The sequence below is a fragment of the Tachypleus tridentatus genome, chromosome 8 (genome assembly GCF_004210375.1).
Source record: "Tachypleus tridentatus isolate NWPU-2018 chromosome 8, ASM421037v1, whole genome shotgun sequence".
NCBI lineage: Eukaryota > Metazoa > Arthropoda > Merostomata > Xiphosura > Limulidae > Tachypleus > Tachypleus tridentatus.
The window spans coordinates 146,124,651-146,144,868 of NC_134832.1; the positions used below are offsets into that span (position 1 = coordinate 146,124,651).

The 20,218-nt window shown below is 34.0% G+C and overlaps 1 protein-coding gene and 1 long non-coding RNA gene across 2 annotated transcripts in view; both read right to left on the minus strand.

Moving 5' to 3' along the window:
• LOC143224305 (uncharacterized) overlaps positions 1 to 1,385 on the minus strand; it is an 82,903-nt gene extending 81,518 nt beyond the window's left edge. The window contains exon 1 of the long non-coding RNA XR_013013323.1: positions 1,083 to 1,385. This is a non-coding gene — a long non-coding RNA (uncharacterized LOC143224305). The remainder of the gene's footprint in view (positions 1 to 1,082) is intronic.
• A 3,135-nt stretch (positions 1,386 to 4,520) lies between these two features.
• Positions 4,521 to 20,218, minus strand: part of LOC143223700 (uncharacterized) — a 61,466-nt gene continuing 45,768 nt past the window's right edge. Inside the window, exons 2-3 of the mRNA XM_076452017.1 lie at positions 11,783 to 12,045; positions 4,521 to 5,691 (exon numbers count right to left, since the gene is read on the minus strand). Coding sequence (XP_076308132.1) covers positions 5,299 to 5,691; positions 11,783 to 12,045 — 656 coding nt within the window. The 3' untranslated portion in view covers positions 4,521 to 5,298. The remainder of the gene's footprint in view (positions 5,692 to 11,782; positions 12,046 to 20,218) is intronic.

The following is a 20,218-nucleotide window of genomic DNA, read 5'->3' on the forward strand; positions in this document are numbered from 1 at the left end:
GCGTAGAAATACTAGTTGCTGCACTTTCACGGAGTAAAATATCATGTAAGATTTTGTCATTTCTCCATTTACACCGTGTACAGTCAAGTGTAAAATTACTAGTCATTACCCCAACATCATCGGGTACAGTTTGGTGTAAGATTATAGTAATTACACCAATAACACCGAATAAAATCTGGTGTGAGATTACAAGTCATTACACCACTAACACCGAATAAAATCTGGTGTGAAATTACAAGTAATTACACCACTAACACCGCGTACATTCTGGTGTGAGATTACAAGTCATTACACCACTAACACCAGCTAAAGCCTGGAGTGAGGTCAGTTATCATTGCAACATGAACAACGAGTACAGTCTGGTATGAGATTACAAATAATTACACCTTTGCACCGAGTACTGTCTGTTGTGCTATGACTAGTTATTACACCACTTAAACTGAATATAGTTTGATGTACATTTACTGATCACTACATCTCTTACACGTAGTATAATTTGGCGAGAGATTATTACTCATTACACTAATTACATGGAGCACAGTCTGGTGTAAAATCATAGTCATTTCTATCGTAGTCTATCAAAAAAATTAGGTGAGTATTTTTGCTTTATGCTTGTGTTAGCGAATTGTATCATTAATTTATAAATCACTTTTCGTCTCGATTTAAAAATATATTTATTTTACGTAAACGTTAGTGATACTTGTCTTAAGTCTGCAGATAGTACAGTGAAGTATAAGAAATAGCTGCTTAAAAATAGATATTTTAAAATTTTGAAGTGTATAATGTTTCATTATGATCATCAAACAGACGAAGTACGTTATTAGGTGAATTTTATCAAGGACCTGCTCCAATGAAAACCATTGACACCATAATGTAAGTTCCACTTACAGAACCGAGTCCATATTTCAGTTGTAAAACATCTTAACATAGAAAGAGTTGTTAGTGCTACTAATAACGTATATTATACAGCACAATTATACTTTGCTAGTGGCACTAGGGAACACCTGCCTTACAACAATATTAAGTGAAAATGCGTTATTACCTCTTGAAATGTTATTGCCAGATAAGTTTTCAAAACTTACCGAATTGCTGTCCAGTTATTGGAAAAAGTAAACGTGTGAGGTTCTATGTCTCCATCCACATATCTTACGAACGAGAAAGAAAAGTTCTTGAACGCGGCGCGTAAAGGTAACTAGGCCTATAATCAGCGTTGGTCATGATAATAAACAAACTACTGGTTACGAAAGAGCTACTTTTTTCTGTAACGTTAATTTCCAAGTAAATTAAAATAATTAATGGGGTTATGATGTCTTGTTCCATTGGAGATGACTCTTTCTTCATCTTCATGAACGTTCATTTGAATGAAATTAATCTTTTTCATTGGTCATTAGGTTTCTATTTTAATCCTTTAAAACGCAACCCCCAATTTGTATCAGAAATTTTGTCAGATAATAACACGAAGATCGCCACGCCCTCTAATGGAGTTTCCGTTTGTATTGATTAAACAAAAGGCTTGTAAAGTAATAAAATGATAATTATAGTTATCGTCAATTTAGAAACATTGATGTTAAATTACCCATATTTAAGGATTTCTGGTGGAAACTTAGTAGTTTATTATACGGTTTTTAGAAATTTTGATAGCATGTGTTTTATTGTAATGAAGGCAATCATTTAACCACAAACTGTTACTAGTAACAAAGTTGCAAACGTCGACGTAAGCTTAACTGTAATATATATATTGTTTTTAAACCTACCAGCCCTCTTAAATTCTGCTAGGAATAGCTGTTATGTGAGTTTCGTTGTTTGCTAATAATAAGTAGCTTCAATCAGTGGGATTTTAAATTTTGTCTTCTATATGGAGAGATGGAAGAAATGCATGAGTGCCTGTGTTAGGTAGTGGTTTCAATTTATTGGATTTCAGACTTTGTATTGTTAGACATTGGAGGTATGAAAACAATGGTATGGGCGTTTCTGTTAACTAATTATTAACTAGCTAAAATTACAGAGATATAGAAGGCGAATTACAAGTGGGCGACCAATGTTTTTATTTGACTGAGCGAGTGAGGAAATATACCCTAAAGGCATATCCATTACGGCCTAGATTCAGGGCTCACCTTAGAGCCCAGGAAGCTTTTGGGTTCTGAATTAAGATTTATGCTTTCTCCTGCTTTGCCTGAAACTAATTTTCCTAATTTGGATTCATTTTCACTGGGACACATTGAAAACTGGAGGGTTATCTCCTCTTTTCCTATGATAATGAATCTATTGAATTTAAGACTACTTTGCGTTAATAGATATGTAGGGTAGAAAAGCTATGGCCGTTAATGTGGAATTAAAATTTTCATTCTTGTTTATTTTTGAATTTCGCGTAAAGCTACACGAGGGCTATCTGCGCTAGTTGTCCCTAATTTAGCAGTGTAATACTAGAGGAAAGGCAGCTAGTCATCACCACCCACTGCTAACTCTTGGGCTACTCTTTTACTAACAAATAGTAGGATTATCCGTCAAATTATAACGCCCCAAGGCTGAAAGGGCAAGCATGTAGGGTGCGACGGGGATTCGAACCCGCGATTCTCAGGGTAAGAGTCAAACGCTTTAACCCACCTGGCCATGTCGGTTCTTGTTTTGTTGAGATCCTTGTAAAATATTTACGAGGTTAAAGCTATTAATAAACGCGCATACATTTTTCATTGCGAAATAATATTTTTGTTTAATAAAATTTAGTGTCTGTAAGGTATTTTTTTATCTCAAAGCTAAACACTGGACTACCTTCGCTTTGCTCATCGCGATAAATCGAACTCCCAATTTTAACGTTGTAAGTCGGAAAGCCTACCGCTGGAAAAAAATAATTATAAAACTCAGAGCACATAAAAGAAAAAAACATTATTTGAACTTGTTCAAAGCAGTTCTCTCAATTTATAATACTCAAGCAACTATGAAATTGAACTCTTGTATCAAATATATTTCACAAAATACTTTTACAAAATATAAAATGTTTTTATAGGCTTACGAAACGAATTATGGCCCGTACTCGTATGGCCTTAAACGTTTCTGTTATAAATGAGTTTTGAGCTTCAACAACACAAAGGTGAAGATAAATAATCACAAAACGTTGGTTTGCCTTCCAAACTAACTCTATTTTATGCGTACCTTTTAGAAGGGTTCATAGAATCAATTTTTAAAAAATCGTCAACTCTAGCAATTCGATTTCCTGGGATACAATAACATTCTATTTTATACATTTGTAGACGATATTTTGAGCCACGCGTTGTTCGCATTTCCGGATTTATGGTTCATATTCCGCTGACGAATAATCGCGCTTTGTACTTTTGGGCCTACGGTGCTTTGTAAGTGTGACGGTAAATTCCAACTAATAAATCATACTAGGGTAGTGCAAAAATTGACAGTTGACACTATTGACTATCTGGTTCCAGCTAATACCAACAGCTATACATTCGCAGATTATCATTGTACAGTTTTCTGCGTAAATTCCAAAAATTAATATAAAACATTTAGGACCTATTTGGATAGGTTGTAAGGGAGCTCGACTCGCAATCTGACGGTCGCAGGTTTGAATTCACCTCCCACCAAACATACTTGTCTTTACAGCCGTGTGTTCTAGAGTCTCGCGTGATTCATATAAAAGGCGAGAGACAGGAAAAGAATATTATTATTGGACAGCTACAATCAATGTGCTATAGGCCTAAGAAGCTATAATTGTGATTAACACCTATTAATTGGAAGACTACAGAATTTGTTTAGAAACGTTTAAAGATTTCGAACAGTACTAACTGTTCAACTTCAGTGAATTAACCACTGACGTTAGTATTTCTACGAGAGCATCAAATATCTCCGTTAAAAAGTCAGCGGTGTAAGACCAATCAAACTAACTAGCTTAAGCGAGGTGTAACAATATCAACCCAGAAATAATCTGCTCGTCGTGGACCTGGACCATGGATAAAATATTTAGTTCCAGACCAGGTAGAAGACTCGGTACAGTTTGTATGTTTGCAAAACTTCTGCATCTAAACCATTATTTGTAATAACCGTTATTACATATTATATATATTAAAATATATATGTGTTAAGAAAGAAAATTGTATGTATCAGTCTTGTTGATAATATCATAAATGTAATACATATTGATATTTAATTAACTCTCATATTTAAATTTCTGGCTATTTGAAATCGTAATACGTAACGTACTTAACAAAATAAACCTTAAAACTCGTCCGGGATAAATATTATAATATGTTACATCAGACAACATTCAAACATCACATGGCGTCATCCTTTTTGTTTTATTTTTATACATGCTAAGGTAAAACGACATACTCATGATCTCTATTCTACTTTAATCTCTGAGAAAAGGTAAAAACCGTTCAATTCGAGCCATAATTATACAAAATTCTGCTACCATGAATTGTCTAAAAACGCTGACGAAAATAAAATCGTTTTAAATAAGTTCTTATATCGAAGTATAATTATTTCTTCCGAAACGGGGCGGGTGTTGAATACGATGAATCAACATACGTTAGGTCCAGTTTCAAATGTGCAAATCTTTGAAAATAGAAAACAAACAAACTTAACAGAATGTAAATAAAATGCTTATCTGTTGTTGTGCATTTATTGTTTTTATCTACGCATTGATATCAGTGATGTCAGAATAAGAAAAACAGCTACAGTTTTTGTTTATATAGATATATATTTATGTTTTATTACACATTCAGCAAAGTCACGTATTTCATCGCTTTACAAAGTAACAACCCTGTCGAAAAGAAAGTTCACACAACTGAGTACACTGATTAAACAATAATGCCAAAAATAAATTAGATTTTTTTTCTCCTTTTTATACTAATTATTTTCTTACGAAAAAAGACTGCACCTCTTAATTTAAAAGTACCCCACTAGTACAGCCTGAAGACTGCGGATTTATAACGCTAAAATCGGTGAACTCAGCAGATAGCCCGATGTGGCTTTGCTATAAGAAAACACACACACACACATTTAATTCAAATATTCAATTACGATAACAATATGTTTTCTAAATAGTGTATAAAAAGCCATGTGTTTTTACTATTAATTTTAGTCTGTTGAAAAAGTTTGCTTCTTTATTAACATATATTGTAGTTTGTCTTGCTGATGTCATGCCACGTTCTGCCTGTTTATTAGTAACTGGTCCACTGCTATAGTCTACTAATATTCTGCCAACTTTTGTTACGTGCTAGTGTAATTACATGTTTTGTCACGTAAGATCAGGAATGCAATGATGAATACATTTTTACACAATTCGGTAAGTTAATCCCGACACGAGACGTGTATGGCTGTTGGCGAGAGATCACGAATTTCATTCTCAGGGGTTGGCCCATTATCTGTCCGTAGTACCTCTTCAGAAGGTATGTTAGTTTCCTCTTGATCCGACGACTGTGGAGAACTGTTCTTTGGAATTGTACTTTCTGAACAGTTTGAAAATTCCTTGTTTGTCGACCCTGCAGAATCAACAGTTTCAGTGTTGCTGTCACTAACAGGTGTCTTAGAAACAATGGTGGCTTGAGTTTTCTTTGGCTGCCTTTTCTTACCACTACCTGGTTCTAGCTTCTCACAACTCACACGAAGCTCTGCTGCCTGGGCGTTCGTTACGCCATCTAGCTTCTTCCATTTCGTCCGTCTGTTCTGGAACCAAATCTTTACCTGAAATATTACAATAACTTAGATTTACTGTTTTTATTATTTGTAGGTAGTAACAACCTCAGTAACTAGACATATATTACATTTACCCCAATTATCCAATTAAAAAAGCACAATATAATTTATAATTATAAGTAAAGGAATATAAAATATCACTGACAGCTTTAGCTTTTTAAAAAGGTTGTTACCTTGTGTGCACAACTCATGCTCTAAAGACTTATTCTGTGTGTTTCATTTTTAACCATTATATCCTGCATTTAACAATCCTACAGACTGTACACTTAACTTTTCAGTAACTGAGTTAACACTTAAATTACCGATAACTTCTGCTCAAAGCAAGCTGTCTATCTGCATAGAACTGTATCATGTACATAATTTAATGTACTAACTAACATAACTGTTGAAAAGCTATGGATACAGAAACAAATGAGATTTCTTTTTCTAAATATAAACAAGAGTAAAGTATTTAGATGTAATTCAAATCCATTTAGGCTATTTCAATAGTTTAATTATATTTGTCCTAAACCATTAGTATTAGGCTTACCATATGGTTAACGCTTTTTCATTTATATTTAATTACTTAGCGATTTTTAGGAAGTAGTATAGTTTCTGTTTATAGTATTCCAACTGTCACAGTGTTCTATATTCAAGCTAACGTGATGACTCAAGAATGGGTGAAATGTTTTGCAGGAAATAAATGGTAAAAATGGTGTGGTTAGAATATTAACATTATACATTCTCATAATTCTTTAAAAATCTCGAAAGAAGACAAAGCACCTATTTATACAAGTATGATAGGCCACATACTACTGTCTTATGACAAGCAAAAATGACGCCAGTGACACAGCAGTATGTCTGAAGACTTGTAACACAAACAAACCGGATTTCGATATCCGTAGTGACGACACCACAGACAATCCATTGTGTAGCTTTAAGCTTAACAACAAACAAACAAACAAACAAGTAAAAGTGTAATTAATTATAACTATGTTCCGACCTGCATGGAAAAGATGTTTACAGCGAAACAATTCGACATTTTATTTTTCGTATGTGAACAATAGTATTGTTTTTACTTAGTAATTCAGTTCACTTTAGGTTGTTCAACATTGTACTGTTTCATTCCTGAAACCGTATACATAATATTTTAGAATATTATAAATAGATAATATTCTGAATTGTACTTTTAGACAGTAAAAATCTCTGTGTCAAACAAGTCTTAAATCAGTTTGTTTGTTTTGAATTTCGCGAAAGGTACGCCAGGGTTATCTGCTCCAGCCGCCCCTAATATTGTAATGTAAGACTAGAAGAAAGTCAGCTGGTCATCAATAACAACCACTAACTCTTGGAATACTCTTTTATCAACGAATAGTGTGATTGATTGTTTATTATAACCACTCCACGGCTGAAAGGCCGAGTATGTTCTGTGTGACTGGGATTCGAATCCGCGACCTTCAGATTACAATTCAAAAGTCCTAACCACCTAGCGATGCCTAGCTGTTTCGCATCAGAATATTTATTTTGATGAGCTTACTAGTTATTTGCTGGAACTGTTTCAAATCATTAAGTAGGCAGCAAAACTTAATAAATGTCGTAAAGCGTGTTAGTTTTGTTCTGTATGTGACGTGATGAGAATTTCAAAACTTAAGTAAAAACAATGGCTGAGCCTAGCCCACCAATGAGGTGATAGACTGTAAAAAGTTGCAAACACTCCATTCTGACGTAATTATCTCCGACACATTTTTAAACTCACGTTTTCTGCACCAACATATATCATTACCTCGATAGTAAGCATAACGCCTGGCTGAAAAACATGTACATGTGAGGATCCTGTGGAAATATTAGTTTTCATGCACACGTCGCTAAATTTATGATTGAATATCTTCTTAAGTGGAAGAATTATATAAACTGCAATTATTATAAATCCTAACATGATAATTTAGACAAATAAAATGAGACCAAACATCCAGTTCACATAATGTACAAAACAAATTACCTTTCTTTCTACAGCTTCCCAGAAAACTAATCAAAACACATAGTCACGTGATCTCTTTTGCACCTGCGTTTACAAAACAAAGATCCATATTGAACCAAAACTACGATCCCCGGCATGGCCGGGTGGTTAAGGCACTTGACTCGTAATTTGAGGGTCGTGGATTCGAATCCCCGTCACACCAAACATGTTCGCTTTTTCAGCCATGGTGCTGTTATAAAGTGATGGTCAATCCCACTCACTATTCGTTAGTAAATGAGTAACCCAAGAGTTGGTGGTGGGTGGTGATGACCAGCTGCCTTCCTTCTAGTCTTACACTGGTAAATTAGAGAAGGCTAGCGCAGATAGCCTCGTGTAGCTTTGCGCAAAATTCAAAACAAACCAAACCGAAATACGACTTCAGATCAAATGTAGCGAAGTCTTGATACATACCATAATATTTTCTCTTACGCATCAACCTATGTGGTTATATAAGTGTGTTTTATTACTGTCGTTCAACCTAACGTTTATATTACGCCTCACTTGATGCTTTACAGAGGACTTGGTCTTTTATTAAAGCACAAAGAAACAAAACTAAAGACGAATCGTGCCAGGTTCAAGGTAAATTTGAGATAAGGAAATAAAAAAGTGTTCAATGTAAGTAAAAACACGCGTCTATAACAAAATATTTTTATTAATTTGCAACGTATCCGGCAAAAGACCTTCATCAGGTAGTTTAAACCGTTTTACAAATAAAAACAGTTATTTGACAGATTCGTTTAGAAAAGAATTTAAAACATAAACTTGAAACGTGCTCTCGTTGGTGTACCCGGGTCCTAGTTACAGGTGTCAGGACACTGAATAATGACAAACATAAGGTTTGTTTTATTTGTTTTGAATTTCGCGCAAAGCTACATTAGGTAACGCTAGCTGTCCCTAATTTTGCAGTGTAAGACTAGAGGGAAGGCAGTTAGTCATCACCACCCACCGCGAACTTTTGGGGTAAGCTTTACAAACAAATAGTGGGATTGACCACAATATTATAACGCCCCATGGCTAAAAGGGAGAGCATGTGACGGGGATTTTAACCCGCAGTTTCTCCAGAAGTTGGAATTACAACTTCAATAACCATATGCATATTATATAACTGTGAAAGTACAATGAGATGGAATGTGTTTCTCGTTTTCTTATTTGGAAGAAAAATCAGTTTTCTATTCTTGCCATAAAAGTTACCATTACGTCACCATTAGTGGAGCAGGAAAACATATTTCGCTATGCAAGTGATAGTTATATTTCCCAGTGATTTAGTTATCTAACCTTGTTTAATCAGAAACAGCTATCTCTCTAAAACAGGTCATCAATAATAGTTTTATGTATGGGACATTGTCCAATGGTGTATTTATACCTGGTTTTATTCTGTTCTTTCTTCCATATATGAGTCTTGTAAATATAGGTTAACTTTTACAGATAGTGTGTTCTTACCTGTCTGTTGCTATCCCCTCAACCAAAGAGAATCGTCAAGTGTTTTGATGAATAGTCAATATAAATATTCACTTCAAGAGAACGTCCCAGCATGGCCAGGTGATTAAGGCACTCCACTCATAATCTGAGGGTCACGGATTCGAATCCCTGTCGCATCAAACACATTCGCCTTTTTAGCAGTGGGGGCATTATAATGGGACGGTCAATATCACTATTCGTTGGTAAAAGAGTAGCCCAGGAGTTGGCGGTGGGTGGTAATGACGAGCCTTTCCTCAAGTCTAACACTGCAGCTTTACGCAAAATTTAAAACAAACCAAACTTCAACAGAGGTAAAATAATTCAGTTAAACTTAAGTAGTTGATCCGATAGGAAGTAAACCAGGTTGAGAGTTGAACTCAAGCTGACAACGTTCCGAAATTTCAATTTGTTTCAAGTTTGATCTACTAAGTAGATGATCCAATAGAAAGTTCGAACACATTACAAATTGAGCCCAAGAAGACGATCTACAGTGACGTCAACTCACATTACAAACATACAAAAAACTTATGTTACAAGTTGATTGTAAGTGGGTGATCTGATTGAAAAGTCAACATACGTTAAAGTTACGACTAAGAAGGCATTCCAATGGGAACTTCAACTTACATTATAAGTTGATTTACACACAAGTCAACATAAAATAATTAAAGTTAATTACAAAATTTAAAGCTTTTCAATGAGGTAATGACCAACAGCAATGTGCATCGTGGGCAGACAGGACTCATCCATCACTCTCAACAATATGAACCAATGTGTCAACAGTTGCAAAAACCTCAACCAGTGTTAGGAGTGGGGAACTTCATTCTTCTAACAACTTCAATAACATGAACTAATGTTTCAAGTGGTAAAACTTGTTTACCCAAAATATATACCAACTATATATTTCCACCTTTAAAAAATTTTCGACAGCATCAACCAATGTTTCGAGTGGGAAGAATGAAACTGTTAAACATCCTTAACAACAAGATTTGTTGTTTTTTAAATTTCGCACAAAAACTACTTAAGAGATAACTGTGCTTCCTGTTTTAAATTTGGAACTGATAGAAAAATAGCCACTCAGTTCCACTCACTATCAATACCTGGACTACTCATTTACTAACAAAAAACAGAAATGACTGTCACACTGGAAAGTAGCCCCCATGGATAAAGAGGTAAGTCTTCAGTGATGTGATTTAGCACGCGACATGTAGACTGTTAGTTGAGTGCCCTAATCACTAAGCCAGGCCATCGACTAAATGAACTAATATGCGGAGCATATAAACGGATCATGTACAACACTTTCAACAATATCAAAAAACAATTTCCAAGTAGCAGAACTAAACCTGTCTGGAGCTCTCAACAACACCAACCAAATTTCCTTGTGTGAAAACTGCAGCTGTCCAACAATATCAGCAACTTCAACCACTGTTCTGAGTGTAGAAACTGGACCATCTAGTACTCTCAACAACATGGCTGAGGAAACTGGACCCATTCAACACTCTCAACACCACCAAACAAATATTCAGAATGCAGAAATTAAACTTGTCTGAAAAACTCTCACTAACGTCAACCAATGTTTGAAGTGAAGAAACTAGATATGTAAAAAGATGACCAATGTGCAAACATGGAAACTCAATTTGTCCAATTCCAACAACACGAACCAGTGTACCAAATGGGGAAGCTGCACTTATCATAAACTAAACCCATCTAACACTCTCACTACATAACCTAATGTGCCTAGCATGGAAAACTCGATCTAAAACTTTCAACAACATAAAACAGGCGCTAAGTGGGGAAACTGGGCCAGTCCAACACACTCAACGATGTGACTTATCTCTCCCATGAAACATTCGATACAGTGCTGGACAAAATCATAGTATACCCTATCATGAAAAAAAAACACATTGTAGAATTTATGATAAAGTTGTATTATCTCTCCTATGAAATAAAGTGTACAGTACTGCAATGTTGCAGTATTTCTACTGTGAAGGACATTTCAGAGTACTGAACAAAGTTGTAGTTTCTCTTCTGTGAAATACATTATTGAGTGCTGCACGCAGTTATGTATATCTCCCATTAAAATCATTGTACAATAACAAAAAATACTGTAGTACTTCTTTTATAATGTACATTGTGGAGTGTCATTCTAATTTCACATCATGATTTAATTTCATTAAGAAAGAATCTATCGCTGGAAAACGATTACAGTTACCATAGAATGGTCGTATGGTCTGAAGCAGGCAATGGTATAAATACGTAAGAGTCTGTCATAAAACTTTAATAAACACGTCCGTTCACAAAGTTTCAATAAATCTTTTAAAGAACTGTGATACTTCAGATAGTAGGATTTTCTATTTTAACGTATCTTTGTGAAAAATTAAGAAACTAGCCATAACCTCCTCACATTTAATATTTTCATCTGAGCTTTTTAAAAAAGTTTCAGAAAGCTTCCAAAAACCAGTTTTTTGATAATATTTGGTGTTACGAGAATAACAAAAAATATTAAAACAGTCTCTCTTAATAAAAGCTCCAGAAGGATAAACCTATTTCAAACTGTTTAACAAACACATCCTTTACTCATAACTTAAGAAGGTTCAATTGTCCATCTTAAATTTTGACCAGTCTTACCTGTTGTTCTGTAACGTTCAGAAGTTTGGCCATTGTTGCTCTTTCATTAGAAGACAAGTACTTTTTAATTTCGAACTGTTTTTCTAGTTCAAATATCTGCCTCCCGGTGAACGTTGTGCGAGATTTCTTTCTTTGTGCTTTATCATTCGCTTGGCTGCTATTAGAAACAGTAGTGTCATAAGTTGGAGAGTCCTCAATATGACCGTTGGCGATTTCCGGTTTCTTTCGCTTTGAGCTTTTATTTTTCACGGACTTCTTTCCACCTGCAAGATAGATAATGCAGTGAAATTACTAAACAGGAATCGTCATGTTGTTGAAAGTAATTAAGATTAAATGCTTAAAACCATACTTTTAAATTGCTTAGTTTCATAATTTGTCAGTTTTATCAACGCCATCAACTTACAATACCAATTGTAATTATAGCTATCATGATGAGACTTACTTTTTATGGTAACGATCATAATAAAGCTGATTTGTTTGTTTGTTTGTTTTGAATTTCGCGCAAAGCTACACGACGGCTATCTACGCTAACCGTCCCTAATTTAATAATATAAGTCAAGCCACCAACCACCAACTCTTGGACTACTATATTACCAATGAATAGTCGGATTAACTGTAACATTATAACGCCCCCACAGCTGAAAGGGCGAGCATGTATGGCGCGACGGGGAATCGAACCCGACACTTTCAGATTATGAGTCGAGTGCTTTAACCACCTGGCAATTCCGGGCCTCCATCATAACGAAGCTGACACTTTACAGTATAGATAGTTACGACATCATAATGAAACTGATTGTTTATAGTAAATATAGTTACGACATCATAATGAAACTGCTTGTTTAGAGTAAAGATAGTTACGACATCATTATGAAACTGATTGTTTATAGTAAAGATAGTTACGACATCATTATGAAACTGATTGTTTATAGTAAAGATAGTTACGATATCATTATGAAACTGATTGTTTATAGTAAAGATAGTTGCGACATCATAATGAAACTGATTGTTTATAGTAAAGATAGTTACGACATCATTATGAAACTGATTGTTTATAGTAAAGATAGTTACGACATCATAATGAAACTGATTGTTTATAGTAAAGATAGTTACGACATCATTATGAAACTGATTGTTTATCGTAAAGATAGTTACGACATCATAATGAAACTGATTGTTTATAGTGAAGATAGTTACGACATCATTATGAAACTGATTGTTTATAGTAAAGATAGTTACGACACCATTATGAAACTGATTGTTTATAGTAAAGATAGTTACGACATCATTATGAAACTGATTTTTTATAGTAAAGATAGTTACACCATCATAAAGAAGCTGACTGTTTACATTATTGATAACTACACCATCATAAAGAAGATGATTTGTTACAGGATGGATAGTTACACCCTCATAATGAAACAGTAATAAGAGATATGTCATCATTGTTAAGTAGATTTAACCATTGTGATGGTATGAAACCATACTGAATATACCTTTGGAATAATACTACCAACAGGCTATATTGAAATAAGCTGTTTTGATACTGTTTGGAAGAAAACAATTCAACAGTAAAAAAAAGAAAGAAGATATTGAACATTTGAATACATGTTAAGAAAAATGGTATTCATTAGCTATAGAGACTAAACGTTTTTTTTAAATACTATTAGATTATCACTTTGAATAAAGCCTAAAATCAGGGGTTAGATTCCCCTTAGTGGACACAGACAATCCGATGTAGTTTTGTTCTAATAAAACATATAGTCTCTCTCTCTCTCTCACACACGCACACCATTGGCTATAGACAAACATCTCATACAGTATTCTGCTATATCATAATCTCTTGTAATAGCGATTAGTAATAATACCATCCATTTACTACAGAAAATCCGGTTGCTAAAACCTGCTGCTGTATCTTAGAAACCTATCCATTCGCTACAGAAGCACAAGTTAACCAATGTGATTCCATATCATTATAGTGAATACAGAAAGATATAATACTAAAGATACTGCTATACTATCACTTTCGCAAGATCTTGAGAAGGAGAACACCCATTGGCTGAAGACAAATAAGTAACTTACACATAATTCCTTTACATAAAGCTTAAGATGAAACTCATGTTATGACTAGATAGAGACAATATGATCAACACGTTCCCATGTAATCACTTTCAATACAACTTGGGAAGAAAACCATCAAGTGGGTACAGAGAAACACATAACTCCAATTGCTGCTCAATTTTCTCTTTGAATATAGCATTGGAAGTAAAACATCTATTGGCTACTCGGTATGCTGCTATGTCATAACTTTGAAGTTAAATTAGAAGAAAATCTTCTACCAACTACAGAGAAAGAAGCTACTTAACATGCTGCTGTGTCGTCACTTTGAAGACACAATGGAAGAAAATTTTCCACCAACTATAAGCCCCCTAATGGAACAGCGGTATGTTTGCGGTCTCACACATAAAAACTGGGTTTCGATACCCATGGTGGGCAGAGCACAGACAACACATTGCGTAGCTTTGTGCTTGAGTTAAACAAACAAACAAACAATAGAGAAATAAGATTATTAACATGTTATCACTTTTAAGACAGAATAAAAAAATCTTCCACCAACTGTAGAGAAACATGCTACTCAACATGCTACTATGTTATCACTTTAAGGACAGATTAAAAAAATATGCCACCAATTATAGAAAAACAGGATTTCCAACATACTACTATATTATTACCTTAAATACAAAACAGGATTTCCAACATACTACTATATTATTACCTTAAATACAGGACAAACAGGATTCCCAACATGCTGCTATATTATTACCTTAAATACAGGACTAACAGGATTCCCCACATGCTATTATATTATTACCTTAAATACAGGACTAACAGAATACTCAACATGGTACTATATTATTACCTTAAATACAGGACTAACAGGATTCCCCACCTGCTACTATATTATTACCTTAAATACAGGACTAACAGAATACTCAACATGATACTACATCTTTACTTTGAATACTGTCCATTGGATATAACGAAAGAAACTTCTGAATATTACTTTATATCAGTACTTCTAATGTAGCTTAGGAACAAACCCATCTGTTTGCTTCAAAGAAACAGGTATCTCAATATTCTACTTCACCATCTCTTTAAACAGATTGCGTTCAAACACAACCTTCCATTGTTTATACAGAAACATGTTAATCAACACGCTGCTAAATTATCAGTTTCAATACAACTCTGAAAGAGCGCCATCATTCACTAAGAAAGAAAGTGTTATTAAAGATGTGGCTGTATGATCGTTTTGTATAAGTGGTGTTTTCAGGTAATTCTGCAAATAACAGCAGACTGTGTCCTAAAATAAAGTTAGAGACCTCAAATTAATAACTTTGGTACGTTTTCTTAATGGTGCACAAAAAGAAAGTAAGTTGTATTGGATTGTGCTTATTTTCACATCAATTTCTCTCTCTCTGGATACAGTTCTGTTGAAGTAACGAAAATGATCTTAAGAATAAGTCTTTATTTGACAACCTTCTAGTAGAACTGAGTAAAGAAAGCGCATCAGAATTCAACACGTACATTCACTTTCTTTGTGTCTCACGTTATTAAAATCTCTAAAGAATTATATGTTGTTAATGATAAGAGAAGGTCTGTACACCTAAAACAAACAAAATGCTACAAAGAAAGTGGGTCCCTAACATGCTGCTCTGTCATGACTTTCTATTAAACTTGGGAAGAAAAACGTTATATGACTATAGAAAAACAGTTCAGGTTATTTAAGGTGTCGCTTTGTATTCACTTTGGATAAGTGGTATTTTCAAGTAAGACCGATTTTCCAACAAAAACGAAACAAGTATGCTCGCTGATACTATCAGAATTTGTAAGGAAATAAGAAGGTTCTATAACAGCTAACATGAACGAGCTTTCACAATCTGTTTGAAATAACGACACTCGACAAATATCAAAAAATAAAAACAACCTTTGTCATCTGACAAAACAAAAAGAGTAAAAAAAATGCAGCAAACATACTCGTGCACACGGTGGGTGGTGATGACCAGCTGCCTTCCCTCTAGTCTTACACTGCTAAATTAGGGACGGCTAGCACAGATAGCCCTCGTGTAGCTTTGCGCGAAATTCAAAACAAACCAAACCAAAAAAACGAAGATTCTCACTCAGTTAGTAAAAGAGTGAAACTGACTCACCGTCTGTAAATAAAATTAAAATAATTGGAAATAAATATTCGTTATTGATTCTAATTAGCAGACATAATTTTTATATTTATGTAGATATAACAAAACACAAAATCCTCTCTATTTACTCTCCATTGTTTTCACCGGTTTCGTGCAAGTTTACACTTAGTATAAAATAACGACGTTCAAATACAATTCTTCAACTAGCACCTATAGCTCAAAACGTACAAACATATAATACAATTTTTATGTAAATTAAATGCATGAATATGTTAATTTAAACTCATAAAATTTACTTCCCATCTCTCCTATTTCCTCTACCCTCTTTCGTTTGATTAAAATAACATTATAATTATTCTTTCTTTTGTCACTATTGTAAAGCAGTTCATATCCATAATCTTTAACTACAGTAGCGTCTACTGGTATACACATGTAGAAATGTTTGTGTGTTTTGGTCATTCATCACAAACCACGACAGTAGTTCATAATAAGGATCGCAAAGAATTACACAAGAATTTAAGAGAATGTTCTGGCAAAAAAGCACCTTAAAGATTAATAATTTCAGTTCAGGCAACGCTATAAAACATTACTGTTGACTGCTAATGCTGTACACATATAAAAAGGCACAAAAAAGCATGCATGTTAAATTTATAAGAGAACGAAAATCAGCTTAAGTTTGTAATTATTTTTCTTATCAGCTTGGTATAGTATACCCAAAAGTTTCGTAGAATAGTAATTATAGAACTGCGAAAAATTTAGTGATATTAGATTTGCTTTCCTATTTTCTACATAAGCTAAAAAAACATTACAATTCTAGGGAAAACAACGATATTACCCCTGAAAGCTAGTTTTCTTACAAACATATGGAGTTCGTTTAAAAATATTATGTACAGAATGAAACAGAAAATACCAGTAAATAATACATAAATATTATGTGATTGTAATGTGTAGTTACTCAATGCTTTGTACACTGTACAATCGGTGTTCTTAAGGACCCAACTCCTATATTATGTGTGTAGTGAAGTAGTAAAAGAAAATAAATACACATAATATTAATATGTTTAAAAACACATTTATAGAATACTGATTTTCAGAGAAACAAAGGTTTAATTAAAGCAGTGTTTTAGAAATATATGTTTTATTCAAATAGATTACTTTTCTACTAATAAAATTTTATGTACGCGTAGTAGGATTGTGTCTCAGTCTAGGCATAAATTTTCTATTGCTATACATTATTATAACGAATATAGTTACACAAAAATGCTCACTATATTCTCAAAAAACATCTCCATGTCAACCTTTAACTGCATCTTAACAGTTAAAGTCTCAAACTAATGCAATCAAATAGTTAATAGCTACAGTAAATCATTATGAACTGTCATGAAATGAAGCAATTTTGATCTATTTTTTCCTGTTTTACAATAACTATTGACTTCTTTACCAACCTACTCTCTCTCTTTACTGGACAACAGTCACTATTGACTTCTTTACCAACCTACTCTTTCTCTTTACTAGACAACAGTAACTATTGACTTCTTTACCAACCTACTCTCTCTCTTTACTGGACAACAGTAACTATTGACTTCTTTCCCAACCTACTCTCTCTCTTTACTGGACAACAGTAACTATTGTCTTCTTTATCACCCTACTCTCTCTCTTTTTACTGGACAACAGTAACTATTGACTTCTTTATCACCCTACTTTCTCTCTTTACTGGACAACAGTAACTATTGACTTCTTTACCAACCTACTCTCTCTCTTTACTGGACAACAGTAACTATTGACTTCTTTACCAACCTACTCTCTCTCTTTACTGGACAACAGTAACTATTGACTTTTTTACCAACCTACTCTCTCTCTTTACTGGACAACAGTAACTATTGACTTCTTTACCAACCTAATCTTTCTCTTTACTGGACAACAGTAACTATTGACTTCTTTACCAACCTACTCTCTCTCTTTACTGGACAACAGTAACTATTGACTTATTTATCAACCTACTCTCTCTCTTTACTGGACAACAGTAACTATTGACTTCTTTACCAACCTACTCTCTCTCTTTACTGGACAACAGTAACTATTGACTTCTTTACCAACCTACTCTCTCTCTTTACTGGACAACAGTAACTATTGTCTTCTTTATCAACCTACTCTCTCTCTTTTTACTGGACAACAGTAACTATTGACTTCTTTATCAACCTACTTTCTCTCTTTACTGGACAACAGTAACTATTGACTTCTTTACCAACCTACTCTCTCTCTTTACTGGACAACAGTAACTATTGACTTCTTTACCAACCTACTCTCTCTCTTTACTGGACAACAGTAACTATTGACTTTACCAACCTAATCTTTCTCTTTACTGGACAACAGTAACTATTGACTTCTTTACCAACCTACTCTCTCTCTTTACTGGACAACAGTAACTATTGACTTATTTATCAACCTACTCTCTCTCTTTACTGGACGACAGTAACTATTGACTTCTTTACCAACCTACTTTCTCTCTTTACTGGACAACAGTAACTATTGACTTCTTTACCAACCTACTCTCTCTTTACTGGACAACAGTAACTATTGACTTCTTTATCAACCTACTTTCTCTCTTTACTGGACAACAGTAACTATTGACTCTCTTTTGGACAACAGTAACCAACCTACTCTCTCTCTTTACTGGACAACAGTAACTATTGATTTATTTATCAACCTACTCTCTCTCTTTACTGGACAACAGTAACTATTGACTTCTTTACCAACCTACTCTCTCTCTTTACTGGACAACAGTAACTATTGACTTATTTATCAACCTACTCTCTCTCTTTACTGGACAACAGTAACTATTGATTTATTTATCAACCTACTCTCTCTCTTTACTGGACAACAGTAACTATTGACTTATTTACCAACCTACTTTCTCTCTTTACTGGACAACAGTAACTATTGATTTATTTACCAACCTACTCTCTCTCTTTACTGGACAACAGTAACTATTCACTTCTTCGAACTGATGTGATTAAATAGCCAATAACTACAGTAAATCATCACGAACCGTATGAGATAGCTGCTACCAATGTTTATTATCATTACAATGTATAGAGTCACCTACCATATTAAGTAATCCTTTGCCCTTAGTTGAGTATTGAAAAGACAGTAAAAAATAAATTAATTAGAAACTGGGAATTTAAAAACTTGCAAACAAATATGGATCATTAAAACAACATGCAACCATGGCTGAAAATACTACAGACATTCGATGAAATGCAAATTCAGGTAATAACATGAAACCAAAATTGGGGAATGTAGTTTGAACAAATAATTTCTATAATATTTTCATCCTTATTTGTTTACTTCTGTTATTATTCCTATATCCAGGTTTTAAAATTCCCGAACTGTGTTTTTTATTTACTTCAATTATATGTCTTAAATACTTGTAAATCCATTAGTTTTAGTTATAATATATATATATATCCATATAAATGCATATTGTGTAACTATGAGATGTTATGTATTATAATTTATTTTAGACAAGTTTCCGAATTATTGTATGTAACGTTTTACTTTTTGAACAAACCGGAAATTTGAATTTGAATTTATTAGTTAATTAATTGATAATGTTAATTAAATTTATCATATCTGTCAACAAGATTGATACACACAGTTTCAATTTTCAAGACAAATATATTTTAATACACAAGCATAAAACAACATGATTTAAAATAACGGTTATTGCTAGTAGTTATTACAAATGATGGTTTATATACTAGAGTTTTACAAACTTACAAACAACATTAAGTCTCATATCCGGCCTAGAACTGAATATTTGATCGACGATCGAGATCTACAAAGATCAAATTAATTCTGAGTTGATATTGTTAGACCTCGCTGTAGCTAGCTAGTTTTATTGGCTTCACATTGCTGATTTTTACAGGCGAAGATAATTAGTGTTCTTGTAGAAATTTTGACCTCTGCGGTAATTCACTGAAGTTGAACGGTTTGTAATGTTAGAAATCAATAAATGTTTCTGGTCAAACTCTGTAGTTTTCCAATTAATAGGCGTTAATAATAATTATAATTTTCTAGGCCCATAGTACTTTGACTATAGCTGGTGGATAATAATACTTTTAATTCCATGTCTCGGGGCCCGGCATGGCCTAGCGCGTAAGGCGTGCGACTCGTAATCCGAGGGTCGCGGGTTCGCGCCCGCGTCGCGCTAAACATGCTCGCCCTCCCAGCCGTGGGGGTG